This window comes from Polyodon spathula, chromosome 19 (assembly GCF_017654505.1).
Source record: "Polyodon spathula isolate WHYD16114869_AA chromosome 19, ASM1765450v1, whole genome shotgun sequence".
Lineage (NCBI taxonomy): Eukaryota > Metazoa > Chordata > Actinopteri > Acipenseriformes > Polyodontidae > Polyodon > Polyodon spathula.
The window spans coordinates 20,074,480-20,099,411 of NC_054552.1; the positions used below are offsets into that span (position 1 = coordinate 20,074,480).

The 24,932-nt window shown below is 35.8% G+C and overlaps 1 protein-coding gene across 1 annotated transcript in view; it reads right to left on the reverse strand.

Moving 5' to 3' along the window:
• Nucleotides 1–14,518, reverse strand: part of LOC121294520 (neuronal acetylcholine receptor subunit alpha-7-like) — a 36,280-nt gene extending 21,762 nt beyond the window's left edge. The window contains exons 1-3 of the mRNA XM_041218314.1: nucleotides 14,305–14,518; nucleotides 5,814–5,953; nucleotides 2,672–2,716 (exon numbers count right to left, since the gene is read on the reverse strand). Coding sequence (XP_041074248.1) covers nucleotides 2,672–2,716; nucleotides 5,814–5,953; nucleotides 14,305–14,518 — 399 coding nt within the window. The remainder of the gene's footprint in view (nucleotides 1–2,671; nucleotides 2,717–5,813; nucleotides 5,954–14,304) is intronic.
• Nucleotides 14,519–24,932: the final 10,414 nt, after the last annotated feature.

Genomic DNA, 24,932 nt, shown 5'->3' on the forward strand with positions numbered 1-24,932 from the left:
AACGCCCTGTGCCATGGATGAGTAAAGCACAGAGTGCAGATTAACTGTATTGGCTAATATTACTTTCAGTTCGACCGTATTCAATAGTCCTTGAAGAACAAACAAAATGTGCAAAACATATTAATCTTTTGCATTTTTAGACTTGTCAGTAACTACAGATACACTGTCAGACATCTTTACCAGTTGTACAATTTACATCTTGTGCAACTCAGCAGTTTGGGGTAGATATTCCCTTCTCAGTTGACCTGCTGTAGGAATTGCTCCCGCATTTATTACATGTTTCTTCAGAAATGCACCTAGTTTGGGATTATCTTTTTTTTTCCAGGGAAATATTAGCACAAACAAATACCTCTGTCAAATCGAAAATAACATCTCTTCGGCATTCATAATTTTTGTTCCCTTTACGTTTTTTACTGGAGGACGCCGTCTCATAGCTGTCAATCTCAGCCTTTCGTTTTCTGTGTTTTTCTGATGATAAATGTCGGTCTATTGTTGACTTTCGAGTGTGGTCCAAAGATAAATTGCAAGTTGTGCAGAATAAATTATACCCATCGGTGTAAAGAACACCAGGTGGATATTGTTGCTTGCGTTCACTCAATGAAATGTTTTTTGATTTCCATGTCTGTGACTCCATGTTTAGGTCTCTTGATTTTTCTTTTAACGCATCAATCTATTCAGTTACCATTTATACTCATCATAATTAGCTTTCATTTTTTTAATTTGTCAAAGCGTAATGTGTTGATTTCTTAATTGTGAATTTGATTACTATAACTGGAGTGGGTGCAGGGGCATCTAGCGGGTAGCAGTTGAATTACAATTGAAAAAAACAGGTTGCATAAAACTCAGGACCCTAAGCATAATGTATTCTGTTAACACTAAACTAAGATTGTATGTAAGGACTGGGAATCACCAAGTGTAATCTCCGTAAGTGCACACATATTTCGGTATTATTATTATTATTATTATTATTATTATTATTATTATTATTATTATTATTATTATTATTATTATTATTATTATTATTATTCCCTGTAACATGCTTAATTGTATAACCAATTTTTTTTCTGAAATATTTATATGAAATCACGGAAACATCAGTTTATGACATATTTAAATGGACAATAATAAAAACTACATTCATCTACATGTAATTTTAGGCTACTTGAAAATTGAACAGAAATCATTACCAAGTTTGATTGCAAGTTCGATTGCTAGAAATATCAAGAGCACAATACTGTATATACTGCACGATTATTGATTTGTATCGAGATCTGGTGGTGTTGTGTTAAGCTGTATTAAAGTATGCAGTTTTGAGACACCAAGGCTGACTGAGAAATATCTCTGGGTTTGGTCTGTGGAAAAGGTGGCAACCCCAGCTCAGTGTGGCATTTATTACATTTTCATTTCAGACACTACTACTGGGTAAGCCGGGAGGCACCAGAACAAAAATTGTTTACACTTTATACAGTATAACAGGAAGAGTGTTGATGCTTTCCATGTTCAAAGCTGATTGGACTTTTAAATTTTTCTTTAGTTTTTTTGTTTATAGTCAGTCCATTTTTTAAAAATTACTGTTATTTTTGTTTGACAAATAGCATTTAATGTTCTGCAATACTGATTTCTCCTTGGTTGACTGTGTTTTGTTCCTTGACTTCCAAATATCATTTTACAGTTATTAATAGTCTCTTCAACAAAACACAATTCAGCTGCACATCTGCCTAGGGCACTAAAACCATACAAAACATCTTAAAAACTATACCACATGAGTACTGTAATCTACACATTAAAAAATAATTTGAATTATAGATTTTTTAAGGACCCGTCCGGTCAGTTTTCTAGTGGTAGCATTTTAATTTATTAAAAATATGTCAGCGCAGTTTTGTCTTGGTGCTGCTTTCACCCACTCCCTGTTTTAATATACAGGTAGTACGACTCAAAAAACATGAATTGTAGTGTGACATTTAACCACTTTAACTAATTCAGGGATTGTTTGAATGCTGATATCTGGCATGTTTTCTCAGTGCCTCAGTAAGTAAGGAAAAAAATCATTCCCATTTTAATCTCACTAAACAAATGATCAGTCACAGAAAATCATACACAGCATGCAATAATACATTGCACATTAACGAAAGTAACAGAAATAAAGCTTGAAAGAAAAAAATATGTTTTAAACAACCCATGTACAAACTTATATTATTAGAACATGAATGTTAAAATATGCCCCCCTGTCAAGCCGTTTTTCATTAAAGCAAAGGCAAGTGATATTATCCTATTACCAGCTGTAGTGAAGGTATTAGCGCGTGTCAATTTATCAAAAGGTAAGAGTCATGCTATAATGCAAATTAATTCATGTGAGCTTCTAAAACGCCATGGGAAAATGGAGTAAAGTTTGGAGGAATGATAATAACACACCCCCAGTTTTAGTACTGGCATGTGAATTCGGCCCATAATGTTCAATAATAATAATAATAATAATACTAATACAAAGTTTATTATAACAGTGTGTCTTTCAAAACTACACATTTTAGATGTATATAACAAAAGGAAGTGCATAACAGATAAGATTAATGGAATTATGTTGTTGGGTGAATATGGCTAAACATATGGGAGGCGTGGTATCCAGGGTGTCTGGATAATGACTTTTTTGTTAAATAAATTGATGATTACTTACCAGCTGTAACCAGACATTAGTTGTTAAAACTTGATTCTTCTCATCCTGTAAAACAATTGAATAAGTTGGCTGAAGATTTTAGTGGGGTGTCAATGGAGTACTAAAGGAGTGAAGCTTAGATTTGACATCACCTTTTGACCTGTCCTTTAACAGAACTGCAGCCTCTAAAGCTTATATCCTAGAACACTGTATTAGTGCCTGTCAGTTATCGCTAAAACACTTTGACTAATCTGTACCAAAATACACTTGGAATGATTAATGACATAAACACACCCATGTGCATCTCTCAATAATCAGTTTCTGTCATCCTGACTATCCACTGCAACTAACTCAAATGTAATTACATTTAGTCAGTATGAGACTGCAAAGTACTCTAGTGCAGAAACCAGCTGAAGATAAATTATTTGTCAGTAATATCCCTTTCTAGGCTGTGGACTTTCCAAGTGATAATCAGTAATAAACTAAACATAAACATTTACACGTTTATAAAGGTTCTAGGACAGGTCACATGATGGACAATGTAGTGCACTAAAATGAACGGTAGGATGTGTCACTGAAGCCTAGCCCAATTGTGCAGCAATGCTGAGTGGTTCTGGGTGGGGTGGAGATATTGGGTCTGTTTTGTGGTACAGACTAATGTTTATCCATATCGAGTACAGCAGAGTCACTGTCTGGGTGATAGTTAACTCTTCGGGGTATGGGTGATGTTAGTGCTTGTAGTTGTGGATGCCAGTCCTGCATTTCAAGGGGAGAAGGCAGCCATCACCCACTCAAAGAATCTGGGGAGGCCAGGTGAGCAGGATGGACAAAGCTGCACACTACCGTCCCAGCAAGGGAACTGTCTGCAAATATGCTGTTGGCAACTGCTAGATGAGTGTTTGAGAGTTAAAGTGGGGGGATTGATAGGAGAGGCAGGCTCCTGTGATCACTTGAAACTCAGCCTATGCCTGTGAGGTTTGTAGTTCCCAAAAAACTGAGCCTCTCCCTTCAATCAGCTGTGTGGTGGTGGTTCTTGTCATAAAGATCCCCTCTAATATTAACCCTTTGTGGTCCTATGTCAGACCAGGTCCGACATTACAATTTTCCCTTTCCAGTCCATGTCGGATCCTGTCAAAAAGGTCTCTAGTCGTTTTTTCTCTGGAAAAAGCGGATAAAACCTTTCAATAGCTGAGTGACACCGATAGGAGCCGAGAGAAGCCGAAAAAAAAGGGGGCAGGTCTGAGCAATACACATAGCCCCAGCACCACAGAGATAACACAGACACAAACAAAGAAGACAGTTGCTTCCGCATCCAGCGCTCAAAGAATATCTGACTTTTTGAGATTTTATAGTAATACAATAATGACTTAGATAGCATTACTGGGGAGTTTGGTGATAAAACGAGTGATCAGGAGAGGATTTATCAGTATGCACAACTATGAGGATGTATGTGAAAAATACAGCAAACAAGGGCTTGGTTGGAGTGCAGTACTGAGTGTCCTTTTGCTATGCAGTACCTTTTAAACCTGTTTTACTCTGAAAAAATATAGATTTTAAACAGCGTGTGTAAAATAAACAGTGTGTGTGTGAAATAAATTGGACCTGATGCGTCTGACAAATACTGAATAAATGGACTGCTAAGGGTTAAGCTGCCACTACCTCTTGTCCAGCTGGTAGGCTTTACTTCAGCCACAACCAGGATATGAACCAGCTGATCGTATCTCACGCTGCATGCCAGACAGATGCCTATACTGGATGAGCCACGAGGGACCCTATCAATTCTTTCTTTCTGTCATCATTCAGCTAGCTTTCTGGCAGCATAAGTAGCAATACCACAGACTAAATGACTGCAGCTTTCCAAAATACTTCAAACTAAAAAAGCTGTTTTTAATGATGACCTAGAATGGATGTCAAAATATAATTGTCTAAGGTACCTACATTAATGACTTATTCTTCGTAAATTATTAGTTACCTTTCTTAATGCTAAAAAATAATTCAGTCAAAAATCCTAAATATGTATGCTGTGTGCAGCTGAGGTGCTATGTCTAAATGTGCATGAGAGCTTAACTCTTTTCTATCCCTAGAATGCTAATAACTGCCTTCAAGTGTTCAATTAAAAAGCCAATATTCTATTTATCTCCTGGAGCTAAAAAAAAAAAAATGCTGAAAAATAACCGCCGAGGAAGTGTTCAGGCTTTGAATATTAGAGTACGGTAATCAAAGGCTGACTCAGCACAGTAAGAACTCTATCACTTGCAAAACTAATCTCTCAGCTCTATAGGACTTCATCATCTAGCCCTGTCTGTCCAAACTAACACAGCCCCACACTATCTAGAAGTAGTGTTTAAGAACTAGGAAAAGCATGATGCAAGGGACCTTACATTTTTACAGACTAGACAGCATTGAGATGCCAAAAACATGATCACATTGCTGTAGCTTATTAAGTTAACTGACATGTTATATGTGTTTCTGCTTTGGAAGATTATAACTGCAAGATCATAGTACAAATTGTGTTATATGATTACTCGATCCTATGGAAGAAAGGGCTGTTCGATAGTGCTGTACTGTACTGTTCAGAGGCTTTTCAAAAAGAAAGTAACTACTGGAAACAAAAAGTTGAAAATCTAAAAATGGTACTGCAGGGATCTTTAAAACCTCAATCATGAAGCCAATAAAAACGCCAGATTTCAAAACATTTCAGTGCATCTTACTTAGCCATAAGTGTTGTCTTGTGCATGGTAGAGTACCAACTAATACAAATTCTAAAGATATGGATAACAACATTATCTATGCATGATTTACATAATGTTAATATTTACTGTTGACCTTGTCTCATGGATTAAGAGTGTAATTTGATGAGCTCTTGGGTGACAGAACCTCTTGCCTACCCAAAGTGCTCACAAGAAGATACTCTTATACCATAAAAAAACATGGAGCTCAGTGCTCCACTACAGTTCTGTAGCCATAGTTAAGAGACTGTGATAACTTTTGCAGCATTTTAACAAAAATGCAAGTGGTAGTGGAATGGAATTGTGGAGCAATTAGAATTACCTTATAACTTGTTTAACAGTATACCGGACAGCCTTATGTATAACAGGGGACCACTTTATTTCACTGATTTCATTTTGTAATAATAATCACTAGTGTCATTGACTTTACTTACCACATCCATTATCTGCATTAGGCTAAGACTGAAGGAGACAGTTAAAGCATGGGAGTCATTTGCCACAGGTCTCTCAAGAGGGTTGTAATTCTTCATCAGCTCCTTGTATAGTTTCCTCTGATACTCTCCTTGAATGGAAACTGGGGGAGTGAGAGTAATACAGGTTTTCAAGGTAGCAGAATCTGGTCCTGTTGTTTACAATCGTTCAGGGTTACCCTGGACCTTTATTTACCAGCACTCCAGTATACAGCATGTTTCATGTGATTTAACTATGCATATTATTAATGTAATATAATAGTAAGCATATAATTGTTCATAATTTGGTAGTAACTTATTTTTTCTCTGATTAATTATAAAGGTCAAAAAAGATTAGTTCTGAGGTAAATGTCTATGTTGGGAAAAAAAAAAGCTGTTTTTATTTTTGTTTGTTTGTTTTATTTTACAAAAATGGCTGCTAACAAAGTATAATAAAAAAATCTGAGTTTAAAAAGTAAAAAAAAAAATGTAATTGATCAGGAAATTCTGTCAGAACAATGTTTTCATGAGGAAATAGCCATGTTTATGATGGAGAGCTGTCATTTAAATGTGAAAGGAAAAGCTTTTAACAGACAGAACCCTTATAAGTTATAAGCTATAAGTGGGGCTTCTGATTTTCAGTTTTAACTGATAAAAATGATAAAACACCCACCAGTACAAACCACTGGGAGAAGCAGAGGTATTAAATAAGCTACAGGAGCTAAAAAAAAAAATCTGGACAAGATTAAATGTATCCCAGAGTGCTTAAGGAAAAAGTGTAGAAATATGTAGACCACTGGCTACTATCATGACAAAATAAATAGAAACAAAGGAGGTTCCTGTAAAATGGAAGCTTACAAATGCTGTGCCAATATTTAAAATGATACAACAGACCTAGGTAATTACAGAGCTGCAAAATGCAAACTGAGGGAAGCACTATCAAGAAGTAATCTTGAAGACTATCTGTACATCAACAATGTTTTGTAATAGGAGATATCCAGCATGAATTCAGAAAAAGGAGGTTTTACTTAACTAACCTATTTAACTTTTCTGGGCGTTTATGATATAATTTACCTTGATTTTCAAAAATTCCCACACAAAAAAGATTTAATTAAAATCAGCAGGAATACATGTAACTGGACAGATAAATGGTTAAAAAAGTGGAAAGCAAAGACCTTTTTAAATTAGCAGATGATAGAAAAATAGCTGGAGTAGTGAACTCAGAAACAACAGCCAAGATAATTCAAAGGGAGAATTCAGCTATTTGTAAGACTGTTAAGGGAGTACAATGGCTGGTTCCTAGAAGTGAAAAAGACCTTGATGTATCACATCCTTAGGAAACAAATATTTTTACAAATCTGGAAGGTGTGGGGTCCTAAAAAAGAGGGACCATCATTTGCAAACTTCGTTCAACTTGCGTATTAAGCCATTGTTAAGCATGCAGACACACCACCTGTCTGCAGTTACAATCAGAAGCTCTCCAGTCGTCCCTAATGAGTTGCAATGTTTATGAATTCTGGGGTAGCCGTGGCTGTCTGTTCTGGATTCTGCCTCCTTCCTAGTGTTGATCTGAGCTGAGCACTGCCTGCTTCAATTGAGCTATTCTGAGTGATCTTGCTTCTTTGATGTCTGCATTTCTGCAGTGCAGCCAGCACTGCTAGTGTGGTTTTGTTTTATTAACTGGGTTTTTGCTCTAATCTGCACTGTTCTTTAAAGTTTTAAATATACAGAGTGGCAATACATATTGCATTAGCTGACATTTCACACTAATTCAACATTTTTTCTTTTTTTTTTTTTTAATGATGGAAAAGTTTTTAAGCATGGTAGATAATGATACGTATAGAAACAATTTGATAATTATATCATTTAATCTTACTAAACAGACAAGAAATTAAATGGGGGGGGGGTGATTGCACTAACGTAAGTGAGGGGGGGGGGGGATTGGATTCCAAATTGGGGAGAAAATCGGGTGTAAAAAAAGAAAATGAAATAAAAAAAAACTTGGTTATAAAATGAATACATTTTGAAGCAATATACATGTGATAGGAAACATAATTGGTACAAGGAGCACAAATGAACTCCCTGTCAGACTGCTGGTTACAGGCTGCAGAGAGGTGAATTGGGTATAGCCAGAAAAGAAATTGTCTTTAGTTTTACAGTTTCAACAGTAACCTATGACCGTCTCCCTCTAGAGGCCATATTATGCCGCAACATATTCCTTTTCTTATACGCTGGTGCACTACCCACCACTTTCAACACCTCTGCTTTCGTCTGTAGACTTTTTTTTTTTTTCAAGGTGGTCACTCATTTTTATGCGTCATGGAAATGACACTGATGAGAGCACTATGGGGTAACAAAGTGTAGCATAGGATCAGTAGTCCCCAAAAAACACAAGCATATAGTACAGAGACTCTAATCTGGACGGAAGTACATTTCCCAATACCTTCACACTCAGCTCCAAAATAATTAGCACAGTGAATTTGTGTTATAAGAAGTACTTTCAATAAGTGACTGCTAATCTTGGTTGGGGCCATGTAGAGAGATAAACTTTTAGACTTGTAATAAATAAACAAATAAATACATCACTGGGGATTTTAAAATATTTTTGGGGAATTTCATTTTTTAAAGGAATGTTGGGTAAGCAGTTTTGTTAGCACTTTTAGCAAACCCATGTTGTATGAACAGGACACAATGGTGTTCATTTTTATTTTTGGTGTCAGTGTAAAAATTGGACTACCCATACTTTAAAATCTTACAGACTATATATATATATTTTTTAAGTACTACCATAAATAAATAAATAAATAAATACTGATTGAAACAGAACACACAATCGTGGCCTAATAACCTACCTGTTTTTGTTCTGGATTTCCAATGATAAAACAGGAGAAAAGAGTACTGCACCTTTGACAGTTCTTACAGTCGGGACTACTTGAAGAAGGATGCCACAAAACAAACATCACTTTACACTTACCGACAATCGCCCCTGTTGCTGACAGTCTAGGGCAGGTAAGGAGTGGACTGCGTCTTCAATTATCAACATAAATTGTACATCCATCATAGTTGGGTTTTGAGTATACAGAGTACTCTTAAATAAATACAATAAAACCAAATCACCACGTCAGCCCAACTACCTGTAGAGATTACCTGAGAAACACGTAGACGCATGTACAATGACATACAACGACTGGTAAGAAAATGTTTATGCCCAACGGACCTGCTGTGAATAAAGAAAAAGTTAAGAACATTGTACTTAATTTAAATAAACACACGAGAGTTAAACATACCACTTACCATTCACCAAACAGAGGATGCATATTACTGACAGGTTAAAATCCGGTATCCACATCGTTAAAAATAATATAAATTATATCTTCTTCCTCTGAATATATAATCCCGTATCCAGACCTCTGCGTTTTAAATAAAGTCTCGGTCAAAAAAGCATTATTATGGAGCTAGCCAGGTAAAATCTGCTAATTGTCATCAGATTCACTTTTGTGTTCGTGAGTAGTGGTGTGAGCGCAGGTTTAAGGTCCAATAAAGCCGAGGCGAGACAAGGAAATCGAGAGTGAAGTAAAGATGGACAGAGTATTTCACACACCTTTCCTCAAACGTTCAAAAAAGAGACAGCGGTGGTACGACTATATTTTTTGACACAAAGAAACGTCCGTCTTCTCTCTGAGGCAAAATATGGTAATTATTCTACAGAATAAATTCAGTTAGAACTCTAGAAAATGAAAATAGAATACGTTTTTATTTTATTACAAAACCAAATCGAAAGAGAAATGGGTCACAATTACACTGCTATCAAACCTGCTGCCACAACTAAAAAACCGTCACCACACAAGACGAGAAGAAGACATTAACCCCTGCGTCACCACATTCCTCCTCCCCTCCCCACAGAGAAAGCAATTCTAAATCCAAATCAAGTCTACTTCAGCCCGGCGCTCAGCCCACATATTCCTACCAGTTATGTTGATCGGCCCACCTCACTGTTTTCTGACCCTGTTCTTTGTTACTGTACAGTAAGTGTTTGGTTAACGTTGTATGGCCAGAATACAGACTTTTTAGAATACCAGACAACCTCCAAAAACGCACATAAAACATGGTATAAGCATAGGTTAAAACAAAACCGGAGATCAAGTATTTAAATATATTTGTGCACAAATCTAAGTGGTCTAAAATGGAATCAACGCTTAACACTATCAAAATATGAGAAAGGGCACTAGCTACCTTAATTAAAGTGCATCACCATGAAGTGAAAATGCCATAAGCACCATACAGGGTGGAAGTGATAGAAGAGTGCAGGGTCATGGTTAACCCTGGTTATTAAAGTTCCAGATGCAAATATGAAATCTAGTGCTTAAAATAGGAATGTATATTCATTTGAATAGTACTTCTTACTTCTATTTTAGCATTAAAATTTGACATTGCTGTAGTAAACATGTTTGGGTAAAAATGTGTAAACATGTCTTTATATATATATATATATATATATATATATATATATATATATATATATATATATATATATATATATATATATATATATATATATATATATATAGATAGATAGATAGATAGATAGATAGATAGATAGATAGATAGATAGATAGATAGATAGATACAATAAACAAAATAAGATCTTTTAAGGTTTGTTTTTTGTTTGTTTGGTTGGTTTTTTTTTACATTTTCAGTCAACGTGGTGTCATTTATCATATTTTGGCCAAGCATGCCCCTCAATTCTTAACCCTCAGGGTCTAAACATTAAGTAAAAAATGGCCTGCAAAGTACAGCAGACAGGGTCAAGTCTACATCTCATTTAGATCTTAATATACATCCATTGCAATATCCAACTACAACCAAGGAACACTGCCTTGTAAAATCGAATGCATGTGTTCAGTAAAGATTCATATGAATTAAATAAGTGAGTCGATAGTTCGAGAGATCAATATGTCTAATTCAATTCACATCATATTATTCCACAGCTTAGAGGCTGACAGGTGGATTTGTAGGGAAACAAATGTATTGCACACTGTTATAGATTGAAAGAGTTACGCTCCTCGTAAAAATGATGCATGGACATCTAAAACTGGCAAGAGAAAATGGCAGCTAGTTATCTATAGAACTCCAATGATTCTGTAAAATGGTTGCTAAAGATTTATAGAAATATATAGACTACAAACAATTCTATAGAAAATGAGATATATGGAGGTCACTATACAAGGGTATCTTTCCTGTTTTTTACTAGAGAATACAAGCTGACACAGGGGTGGGCAAATTAAAATGTTTAGTGAATTATACAAATTCACAGTTCCAGTCAGCATTAGTTATGATGGAGCAGACAGTACACCTGAGGGTTGATTGTACTGTAGGTGCTTGGTTCAGAGGTGCTTCCATGACTGGCCAAAACAATGCTCTGTTTTATTCAGAGCTATACTTTTAAATATCAATGTAGGCATTGTAATGACATTTAACAAGTACATCCCAAAAATAAATAGGGATACAAAATTCTGTGATGGATGCTTAAAGAGTAAGTAGCGGGGTTCTGAAAAATATGTTACATGTCCACACTTGTTGCTACAACTGTTTAAATAATGTACCGGTAATTTTCTTATCATTGTTAACATCCTGACAAGTTTTTACACTTATAACTAAAATCTGTTTCAAAATGGCCGCTGTAGTGCACGGGGTTTGAGATCTGTCCTCTAAATCACTGGAGGAAGAGAGATTTAAAAACAAAACAAAAAACATAACAAGTGCTCTTGCGCTTCTGTTCCATACCACATCATGGGTCATTATGGCTGTGCTACCTGTTGGATAATGTGGCCTTACAATATCAGTGCAATAGGGCAGCCATTTTGAAAATAGCTTTGAAGCACACTTTAAAGTTATAAGTGTACAAGTTGATGTCTTTTAGGGTTTAACAAAAAAAAGTTAGTTTCTGCAAAGCTTTCTTTGTTTAACTGTTAGCTTGACCCAAATCTACTTGGCTTGGTTGTGTTTCAACCTACTCTGTTATTTCAGCTTCTTTATATGTCAATATGTATGTGTTAATTCTGAATTCATTTCATAGGTAATTCTAATTTTGCAGCACCTGCATGCCAGAGTTAAATGGTGGCTCGGGTTTTATTTTGTTCCTGTTAGCGACATTCTTCCTCTAACATCAATTCACTATGTAACACAATTTTTGTTCCTGGGTAGTAAGTGTTATTTTCTAATTGCTTATGCCTCAAAAATATAGAAAATGGCTATTATTCCCCACAAACTTTGCTTTTGTGACCAGGACAGTGATATTTCAAAATATCACTGTTTCCAATGGGAAAATGGGCAAATGTGTGTCTTTTCGTTCACATAAAGTCAGACAAAAACGACATATGAATCCAAATTAACATGTATTTATACTAAAGTAATACAAAAATGACTACAAAAGATTTAGAAGTGAGTAGTTTTTCGAGATTTACGATTATACTGTATTTACAGTATAATCGTAAATCTCGAAAAACTACTCACTTCTAAATCTTTTGTAGTCATTTTTGTATTACTTTAGTATAAATACATGTTAATTTGGATTCATATACAAAAATGACTACAAAAGATTTAGAAGTGAGTAGTTTTTCGAGATTTACGATTATACTGTATTTACAGTATAATCGTAAATCTTGAAAAACTACTCACTTCTAAATCTTTTGTAGTCATTTTTGTATTACTTTAGTATAAATACATGTTAATTTGGATTCATATGTTGTTTTTTTCTGACTTTATGTGAACGAAAGACACACATTTGCCCGTTTTCCCATTGGAAATAGTGATATTTTGAAATATCACTGTCCTGGTCACAAAAGCAAAGTTTGTGGGGAATAATAGCCATTTTCTATACTTTTGAGGCATAAGCAATTAGGAAATAACACTTACTACCCAGGAACAAAAAAAAAAAAAAAAAAAAAATTGTTACACAGTGTTATTATTTACAAATGATTTTGTTTGCTGAAAGGAAAGAGCTGCTAGAAAGTAGACTTCAACCAAAAGCATTCTCATTGTCATGTGCAGTTAAAATTGGTATCCATGGCACACGCACAATATTTCTTTTTTCAGGGATCAGCCAATCAATACACAGTGCCATTTTTTTACTTCAGTTAATTGCAATTTTTTGTCTTTGTCAGAGCACCGCTGAGTTAGTGAGTTAGTCATCACCAGTCTCCCATCTTTCTGTCTTCTTCAAGCTTTGCTGTCTTCATCAAGCTTTATTGTCTTCATCAAGCTTTGCTGTCTTCATCAAGTGCAGTTAATTGGTTTTCGTTTGCATCTTAGTCATGCCAAGTTTGTTGGCTTTTCATCTTCATCTTAGTCATCTGTTTTCATCCTCTTGTTGCCACTGTTGATAAAATTGTAACACCTTGTCCACGAATATTTCGGTTGACGAAATTAACACTGGTGGTTAATTACAAAAAGGAGATGCATTTACAAGTTGCACTGGAAGAGGAAAGAGTTAAAGAGGGTATGTTTCTTGTTTTGAATAATTGTTACTTTAGTTACTGCACTAAAATAATAGCTCAGTGATTATCACATGCACGGCTTATCAAGCAGCTTGGCTGCTCCTGGAAGAATTAAAGCAGTGAATTTCTCATTTTGCTTTCAAGGACAACAGGGTTATGTTGTTTAAATACTCACACTATATTGCAGCTATTGCTTGCCTAAAGTAACACTGCCTACATAGTCAAAGTCATAGTTATGCAACAGATGAAGTCTATAATATTGAAGCTTAGTTATTGTGCATAGACCAGTGGTTCTCAACCCTGTTCCTGGGGGAACACTGCCCTGCTGGTTTGTGTTCCAACCAAGCACCCAATTAAATAACTGAACCCTTAATTGAACTTATAATTTGCTTAACCTGAGCTTTTTAAATACAGTAGCTTATAAAAAATTTAAGAATTTATGTTCATTATACAATTTTATACCTAAAGTGAAATCTCCATCTGTTTAAAATATTTAAAAAGCTCAAATTGAGCAAATTATTAGTTCAATTAAGGGTTCAATTATGTAATTGAACACTTGTTTGGAACAAAAACCAGCAGGGCAGTGTTCCCCCAGGACCAGGGTTGAGAACCAGTGGTCTAAACTTATATCCTGAATTTCATTTTCACTGCTGAAAGTGTTACAGAACATCCTGCAAAGTGTACAAGGAAGACATTGTACTACATTTGCTTTGTCCAGTGTCTGTATCGCAGTGTTACATTTTTAAACACATTGCCAATGCTTTTTTACATTTTTTATCACATCATGCATCAATAAACTGTTTTTTTTTTTGTTTTTTTAAAGAATTGGTAATTGCCAATTATTTGTTTTTTTGACTCGATTTTTTCCCCAGTTTTAAGCCTGACTCACTACTGCAACCCGTATGCTTACATGGGAGAGAAAGAAATGAGCACATGCGTCCTCTGAAACAGGTGCCATCAGCCATCCCCTTCCTTTTTACTCTGCAGGCCCGCCATGCGGCTACCTTGAGAGATACAGCGTCGGAGGACCATGCAGCTCTGGGACTCTTGCAGGCAGGCCTGCATATGCCCAGCCAATCTACAGAAGTTGCTGGACATCGACCTAAGCCCTCCCCACCTTGGGTGGCCCTTGTCCACGGCCAGCAGGGGAATACCCTGGACCTGAACCGGTGACCTCCAGGCTACAGGGCGCATGCTGCTCTCCACACAGAGTGCCTTTACTGGATGCGCCACTCGGGAGCCTCAATTTATTTTTATTTTAATGTCATTTGCATTGTTAGATGATTTGAGAATGTGGACTACATTTTAAATTATGACACAGCTATATTTATATAATTAGAAAACTAGGACAACCATTAGGAATTATTTAATGCCAACACTGCTAAAATTCCCCCGAACCATGAGTTATCTTTACCACATATGTTTGTTTTCTTATTTGCTTCTTTAAGAGTTATAATTAAAATGAAATCCCCAGGTTACATTTGGTCGACGGCGATATAGAGATTGGAATATATCATGTCTACTGCAGACTATATTATTTGAAAGTTACCATCAAACTAAACTGAGGCAATTACCATCATACTAAATTGAGACATAAGAAAGTACAGCCTGTTCATCAACCCTATAACAATGAATTACAGCAATTGTATTTAATATACAGGGTGTTCTAAAGGCATCACAGGCAATACCATACTGTATATTATGCAGATTCTTATGCTGAGGGTGTTTTCTGTTAAATCGAGTGACCATTCATTTGAGTATCAGTATTTGTTAACCCTATGATGCCTCACTTAAAGGACACCTTGTGACTTAAAGCATACCCTATGACTTAAGAGATGCCCTGTTCCAGTATGCCAGTAATAGTAATGTATATATAGCCAAATATTGCAATATGAAATGTCTTTTTATCAGATATCTGGGCTTGTATCGGATGGAAGGAACATCATGTTAAGGGTTACAACATTCGAGGGAGGTAGCCTCTAACACAAACCATAAAGAAACAAAATAAAATGCAAACAAAGTGACAAAAAAGGAAAACAATTTGGTTTGGTTTGGCTGCCAACTCTTTAAGAAGGAGGTGCTGGAATCAAGCACTAAAAATCAAGGTGCAATTTTCTTACATATGTGAGCTCACACAAACAAACAGAAGTCCATTCATACTAAATGTATAGGGCCCCAAAGGAAAGTTAATAATAGTTAATAATGATTGTAATTCTTGTAACAATTCAATTGATTCCATATACAGAACAGTGCAATCAGCAATGTGACAAAGATACACATTTGGGAACCCTGTGTAAATACATGCCCTTTTGATTATCTTAAGACTATTTATACTTTTGGGTCATGCTTTTGTATTGTTACAATAATAATCATTATAAAAGCCTGCTCTCTGATTGATTAGCTGTGCTTTAGGGGACGGATTGACATGGTATGACTGCACACTAAAGCTTTAAAGGCACTCCACTTCACCACATCATTTCTGCCCATCACCTGTCATGCCTTAATGCTTTGTAGGGACAAAGGTGACGATTGACAGTAGGGTTAGGGTAATAAAACGGAATGAGTTCAAATGAAGCGATAACTTGCAAGTTGGTTGTGTACAAGGAAATAAAAGACTCCCAAGTGAAAGTACCAGTACAGTGTCCAGATATGACCAGGTACAGGTATGTAATATTATTATGATTTCAAAATGAGGTTGACAGCTGTTTTGAAACTACAGGTGGCTGCCAGCTTCATTCAGTGCTGGAGTGGTGCTGAGGTTTAAGAAGTCTTACGACATCTGGTTTATTGCAGGGTATTTCAATTATGTACGAAAGAAAGTGGGCCAGTCATTTCCACCATCTTATATCTAAAACAAGTAATTATTGCCTGGTTACCATAAAGCATTATCTGTTTTTGTCACTTTGGAAGATAACTACACTCCATACCAACAGATGATAAGACATTTGAAAAACGGAACTACTTGCCTATAGCGATGGGGGTATTTGTATCACAACTTAGTATTGGGATATGGTTGTATTTTAAGACCCTAACAGATATAGAAAATAAGCAGCGAAATAGTTAATAATAATACTGCTAAAGTATTAAATGTAACGGTTCCCTGCATAACAACATTAATACTGAGAAAAACAATACTGCACAGCATTTCTTTTGTAAACAGAGCTGTTAACCAGATTCATATTCACACTGTTTTACAGTACTAACAATTCAAAGATGAAATAAAACCAACACTGCCCTCTTGTGGCTGCAATAATAAATACCTGCCTGTCTCCCCCTCTTTTTGCACTACTCAGTCTGCGCTAACTACACTTAACAGTTCATTGATTTCATACAAAGCTGGGTAATGTGAGATTTGCCCACATCTTTCTTCAAGAAAGATGACCCTTTAGGAGATGAGAACTTTAGAAATGTACACTGATCAGTTATCTTCTAGTTGATCATATCTGTGAAAAGATGAAATTCTCTTTCCTCAGAGCATAGACTACTGTATGTTTATTGTTTTGTAAAGTAGTGTCACAAAGACAGCTGTAGTGGGTGATGTCAGACCAGAAACAAGGACCAACATAGAACAAACAGAGACATGGAGTTTGGTGAAGCTGAGCGCTTGGTTGCGCTCAGCATTTAATAAACAAAATATAAGATTGAAACAAACAAACAGCACACCAAAACAGGACACGGCACTTGCAGTCAAAATAAAAAGGTAAACAAAACTGACAACACTAAACACACAAGTAGAGTGCTGGCCCTCCAGCACACGTAGCAATTGTAATTATTATAGATATAATTCTGTCTCTCACCCGTTCTCCACTTCCCGAACACACTACCCCGGGTGAGTGACAACATGCTGCTTTTATGCAGCTGTACTGAGACTTAATTGCTAATCAGTCATTCAACTGGAGTCTCGGTACAACTGCACGTGAATTAACTTAGTGCAATTTCCCGTGCTCACATATTATTACATTTTACCTGCACATGAAGTGCTGTGCAACCCTCGTGCCTAAATACAAATATACATTTTAAATCACTTGTGTTCATAACCCATTTTATATCCCATGTACCAACTACAATACACCAATATTAACACAATACACACAACATATAACACAAAAATATGCACAGGGGTGGGGCGCACTGCCACAGATAGATACAATTGTATTCTGTTTTCAATTATTTTGTTTACATCTATGTTGGATTTATACTTTTAAACATTTCCCAACCAAAATACTTTTTGATTTTCTTCAAACTGCAATACCTTTTAAAGTTTTTACATTATTATTATTGTAAACAGTTATCATGCTTACAAACATTCACTATAGTAAAGTATGGCACAGTGTGATAAAGAAGCATAAAATCATGGTAAAGCATACACAAGCATTGTAAAGCCCAGAGAGTTATGGTAAAGCATATTAAACATGGGGAAACTATAGTATATGCACAGTATAACCATCAGAAAACTGCAAAACGATTGTACAAATATACCATGGTAAACTTTTAGAACCACATACAACTATATTTATTGTATTTACAATTTCTGGTTTACAACATGCTTAAATCTGACAAAGAATGAAAAGGCCAGGGAATTTATTCACCCACACCTTTCCTTTTTATGGGACCAGGTGAAACACTAAAACTACTGACTGAGGCAGTAGCATCTGTTCAAACTGATGCTTATTTTCTGCAGTGACTACAGAGAACTCCCAATATGGCAAAGCATGAACTAATCACATTCAACGGTTATTTTCAGCAACCTGGCACTGTTTTCAATTGTATTGTTATTTATTAGTTTCTTTCAAATAAAGGGTTTGAAATTAGTAACGTGCAGAGGATACACATCACACAGAGTGACTTGGTTGTCCAGTCGGGCTAGTGTATCTATTTAGATCTAACCTCTCACCCAGCAGTGCCAAAATGAAAACATAGATACTTAAAACATTACTTCAGACACCCAGCAGACTGATTTAAATAAAGAATACCAGGGTCATGGCAAAAGAAAAAACAATCAAGCAGAAGCCATCAGTCGATGACCTTTGGTGAAAGCTGTACAGTCTGAAAACATGTGGACCACAGTACACAGCTGCTTTTACAGGCGATTCATGACGGATCAGATCAACTTTATGCTGAAGTTATAGGTGTGAATTGAACAATAATTTGTTTCTTAATTTTTAACCCTTTCTAAACTGATGAGCATCAATAATTGTTTTTCTGAGGTCCTCAGAGATTTCTTTTGATCTTGGCATGATGTGTTTCCACACACCTGTATGGTGAAGACCAAACTCACAAAGTTTCTGATCTTTATATAGGGTGGGGCCTTCCAAACTCACCCCTGAAGATCTACCTAATTATTTAAACACCTGATTCTAATTATCCCCTTAATTGAGCTGCTAAAACCAGGAGTTCACTTACTTTTTCACATGCCCTGAACCTTAATTACTCATTGTTTGTCTAATTCATAGAATATTTTGTTTCAAAAGACAATAATTGGTTAATTTAAACCCTATTGGATATTTAAGAAAAGGCTAATTAGAGCTTTTTACTTATTTTAAAGAGTTGTAGAGTTCAGGTCAAATATACAATTATTTAAGGAACTTGAATTCTCCAACATTTTACAAGCTAATCAATTTAAAAAGTCAAATTAAGCGAATTATTAGTTCAATTAAGGTTTCAGTTAAGTATCTGAGAGCTCGGTTGGAACAAAAACCAGAAGGACAGTGGGTCTCCAGGACAAGGGATTGAGAAACATTGATCTAGCATAAATCACAAGTAATTCCTGAACTCAGGTGAAAGCACTATAATACCAATCTCACAAAACATGAAAAGAATTCTTACTTTCAATGTTGTGCATATTTACTTTGTATATCTAGGGTTTATGTCACAACTATGTCCTCGCCAATTACCATTAAAGAAAATACCCATTATAGCTCATAATGTAATTATTAACTGTAAAAAACACAATACCTCAATAAGAACTAGCGATCCTGATTTAATTATCCCTAGATTCATGAAGAAAGGAGATTAACAATTAATATTATGTATGTTTAAGTATTTCAAATCAATCATAAATGTGTATCTGTTGACAAAAAGTAACCTAACAATCTAAATTATTATTATATTTATTCATATTCTCAAAGGAAGAATAAAGGTCAGGCTTCATAGTTAAAAACATGTATAAAGAAGAAACAGAACAAAACATTCAAGGAAAAGTAATGCATTGTTAAATGTTCATAATAAATCCTTGATGTGTTCTCTGGTTATGAAGCAATCTTAATAATTCATCATGCATTGTTTGGTTGAGTCACGCATTACATGCACCAGCTTCCACGTGGCTAAGTACGCATGTACAATGTTCCAGCATTTAGTTGAACAGACGCTGTGACAGAGCGCGAATGAATCGGAATCAACAATCTCCCTCTCGACCTGTGAGAGCACTGCACAGCCGGAATTACGTGCCCCGTACTGAATGGTTGGGCATTTCATTCTGGGGGCAGTCGGAAGCCGGGCATTCAGGAAAGGGATGGCGTCACAGTACCAGGAGTCATCGTCCTAGTACGGTGAGCGAAGTTTCATTCATGAATTGGAGGAGACGTGATTGAACTAGCTATCGGAGGGGGCGGGGCTATGGGTACTTTAGGGGGAGCTGACGTCATAATCGGTTCCTTTGTTGTGGTTGATGGGAGGAAACGAGGACTGTTTTGGGAAACAGAGTTAAGTGTGTGCTTTGTTTGCGACCGTGTGTGTTTTGATGTCGGCAGACTGATCAAGCACAGAGCTTGCAGCTGCAGCCTTGGGCCAGCGATTCACCCGGACTTCACCGCACATGCACTGAACCAGCATCACTGTTCCAGCACCGCACCTGCACTAAGAGCATGCACTGTCCAGAGACATGTCAGTTTGTGTTGTGTCTGTGTTTTTGTATTTATTATTTCCAGACTGCAACCCACCATTTTGGTGCTGGCGATACCCATTGTTGGGTAGTCAACTTTATTATTTCATGATCAGTGGAAACGGTTAAACAAAAATTTAATTAATAACTTGAACCGTTGACTTAACTTGAACTTTGTGTTTGTCCTTGTTTGGAGCACCTGCATCATCCTTTCACTATGCACAGCAACCCACACGTTCACAGACGCACATTATGTATTGTGACGATATCAATATAATGGCTTCAGTTCAGTTACTTGTAAACACACAATATAAGTTTGACACTTATTCTGTTGGTGCGATGTTTAAGTCTTCTTAACATGGCCGTCCTCTCTATAGCCTCCATGGCCTCTAGAAGTTAGTTGTGCACCAGTGCAGTGCAGTATCTCTGTATCTCAGTAAGGCTGTAGGCAAAAGCTTTTGTCGTTCCTGAGGGAGCCTATTTTCTCTGGGACAGCTTTTAAGATTACATTATTGCATCTTCGTTGAAGAACTTCAGAGTTTGGTGAGTTGAAAGTGATGAGATTGAAGAAAGAGCGAATCCAGCAAGAATCCAGAGAGAGCCCAGAGAGTCCAGCGTCCAGAGTGTGAATATCCTTGTTTTGAGTTTAAATAACAAGTTGTATAGGCGTTCCCTAGTACTGTAAACACATCCTTGTCGGTCCTTCCATTGGTTCACAGTATTTGATACAGTTGCGTGTCACACAAACAGGGTGTGTTAGAAATGGAATGTATCTGCCTATTTTGTTATCAAAGGATTTTACATTTATCATTTATACCTCCTATTCAATATAACTTTAGTTGCATTCATAGGAGAAGCATACACATTTCAGTTTCATTATCTGTACAAAATTACAATTACAAGCATATAAAACACATCATAATACCATCAAAGGTCATATGTAAAAATAGTTATTAGTTTATAATATTCATTTAAAACACAATAAACACTTTAGCTTTATTGAGAAACTCACTTAAAATAACTACTAAACTTATGTCCATAATTTATGTAATTAAAAATTATTCTTAAAGCATTTTAACTAACTTTTAACACAATAATGGAACACCTGAAATGTCACTATAGCTTGCTTGGTAAGTTGTATGACACCTTAGGAGATTAGTCAATCAGATAGCAGTTTGGAAGGCAAGCTTCAAAGAGTTAACACAGTTTGTGTCCGTGCGTTATCTACAACCTTTGTAGTAGATCTGGTTAAGAAAGTTCTGGAATTGGTGTTAACAACTCAATCCCCACAGCATGACAATACAGACAACAGAATTAAATATCTGAGAAATGCTTATATTAAAATAAATTTAACCATTAATTTCCTTGACATCAATATGCATGGTATTGAAATACATGTATTCACATGTAGCAAGCTGACAGCTAACCAATACTGCATGTGTGGAATCTATAGCATCTTAATGCATTAGGAAATCCACCAATTAAATGGCAATGCTGTTTTTTATTGTAATTACTATGTTATCCAGCTGTTATTTATCACTGAAGTAAGTTAATACCAAAACATAGTTATTAAACTTATAGGTAAATAGAAATGTAATTATATTAGAGGTGCCTCTAGCTATGCTAAATTTAAAAAGATAGACTGAGCATATAGGACAGTGAGGAAGCAGAATTAGTCTATATTGACAGACATTCATAGGGTGTGTACAAGAACTGAGATTTTCCTTCATCGAGCAGAAGAAAGCTAAAATACATGAATACTGTATTTCTGTATTTTCCGGTAGATTCATTTGGAACAGTGATTAAAAGAGTTTGAAAGGTAACATTCAAAGTCCTTTAGCAGAGATTAAGGACCTCATATTGACCAATCAAGTCAAAGTTAAATCTTCAAACCACTTTCTAATTATCAGGCATGGACTTTATCATTGACATCAATAAAACCTAGAAATAATTGTCTTTGTACTGTAATATATTTTACTTCACAACTCTGAAATGGTTTCTTTTGAACACTTCACTAGAAAAAAAATCCACCTCAAATGTTATCCGGTTGGTGTTGCACGAGTTCCCTCTGGTGGTCACCTCCAATATCGCACTTAAAGACTGCTGCTACCACCAGCAAGTAGATTTAAAGCAAAGGATGTCATTGTTTCAGTTGAGTTTTACCAATGTCATACTATTTATTTTATTAGTAGGCAGTGTTCACAGCTCTGATTGGTTTAACTATCACCTTCCAGCAGACAGATGGGATAGAATACATCAGTTATGTGCAAGGGTTTGCAAGGGTTTCACTACAGCTTAGCATATCAAAGCCAAAGATTTGGTTAAAAAACACTAGTTCCTATAAATGTGTTAAACTTTAGGAAGAACAGCTGCTACTGAATTCTGACAGTACTTTATTTTCTCAAGAAAATAGAAACACCAAACACCAATGCTTTAAAATGAAAATAGATAAAAGGCCAACCCTTTTATAAATGTATTTCTTAAAATCATCTATGCAGGTCCATTCAATCCAATTAAGTTTGCAGTAACCTACAATGAAAAGTATTTCAGCAATGACCATGCAGCAGATTTTTAATAGCTAGGGCATACACAATTGACTGGCACTAGTATAAAGAATGGACATTAATTCAAACCAATTCGAAATGGATAACTACAACCACCAAACCCAAGTTCCACAAGAAGTTGAATATATCCCTGTACAATTGCTTTCATTCATTTATCAAAGAAAGTAACTGATGTGTTTATAGACCATGCTACAGTATATACAGCTAATCACAACAAAGGTACAGCATTTTTCTATTGCTAGATTTTGCCAGTTATATATTTTATCAATCATATAGTTCTCTTAAGTTCACATAGTGTTGATGTGGTTCTAGGGTGTTATTATAACATCATGTTTACTTTTAGTGTTAAGTTTTATTTAATAAGAGGAGATATACACTTGGTTGGCAAAGGAGCTGAAAATCTGGGTACAGGCTTGTAAAACCAAAGGAGTCCTGTCTTATTTTTCTGTATGTTATCATATATTGAAAAATACTGTGAAATGTGCAGATTCCTGCAGATATATATATATATGTGTGTGTGTGTGTGTGTGTGTGTGTGTGTGTGTGTGTGTGTGTGTGTGTGTGTGTGTGTGTGTGTGTATTAACGCTGGTAACAGATTTGGCAAAACTTACTAAGAAATACATTTATTTAAAACAAAACTATATTATGTCCCTGTATATTAGAAAATATATATTTTTCTGTAAGGGAGAGTCAAATTGTTCAGAACAGAACTGAATTTCTAGCTTCTTCAAACTGTAGTCAGAATAGTCTGAATTACCACCAGCTTTTAAAACATGTTAACCAGTTCTACTAAACGATATATGCGTAATGGGCAGTGTTGTGTGATACACTGCCATTACGGATTCTGTCCAGTCCCTTTTGTCGGTGAGATGAGACGAGGTTATAAACCACAGGTGCAGATGAGCCGGGATCGTTGCATTGTGGTTGAGGAGCTCACTTGCAGTGCACAGGGTCACCGGTTCACGCTCAGCCTCCACTCTGTTACATATATAATCGCAGACAAAAGTATTTGTACCCTACACTTAATATCAGATAATTCAAGAAAACATGTTTAACACAAGCATTCAGTGAACATGTGCCACTAATTAATATGACAAGGACACTTTCTCATAGCTTAACAAACAATCTTTATACAAAAAAGCAGTTTAGCAATTTGAAATATTTATTTAATAAAAGTCTGTAAAGTATATCAATTCAATGAAAACCATACGCTGCTTTATAAAGTCAACAGCCAGAAAAAATGGTCATTATTTCCAAAATCTGTTGAAGGAGAACGTTTTGGCAAGGGAGCTGGATTCACTTTTGAGAAAAGCACTCGTAGCACACTACAACAAAGAAAATGACTAGAGAACAGATTCAACTGAAGCTCTTGAAAGAAGTAGATGTCCAAAGAAGATCACGGGTACAACAGGTAGGAGAATCGCCTAAGCAGATACACAAAAAAAGACCTAAATGAAGAGCCAAGGACTTAAAGAAAGATTTAGAAGCATCAGGCATAATTGCACACAAAAGAACTGTACAAAAGCACCTGAACATAGAACAGATGTATGCATGCAGACCTCGCTGCAGACCAATTTGAAAGAACATTCATAAAAAAAAAACACTGTCTAAAATTTGCCACGAAATATGAATAGGTATCTAAGGCATTTTTTAACAAAATTCTCTGGACTGATGAATCTAAAATATATTTCTTCCACAAAAATGAACCACGGTACCGCGATCGAATAAATGCAGCCATGTATTAAAACTCTACAAAGTACAATGATACCATCTGCTCGGAGGCTGATTAGCAGACCGTTTACCTTCCAACACAACAATGACCCAAAGCATACAGCTAAGTCAACTCTGGAATTCTTGAAGAAAACAAAGATAAAGGTTCAGGAATGGCTTTTGCAATCACTAGATCTCAAGCCAACAGAAATGCTTTGGACTGATTTAAAAAAAAAAAATCTGTAGCCAAACATTGTGTATCCTGAGCTAAAGGAAATATAAGGTCTAACATACTGGTTAAGAATTATTATTTTTGTTAAAGAGTATTTGTTATATGACCAGAAAATGTTTATTTTGCTAATTGTTTTATTAAAAACTGGTTAAACTTTACTAAATGCTTGTCCTTAATCTGATACCTTGAATTATGGTATAATAAGCTTAGGGTGCCAATAC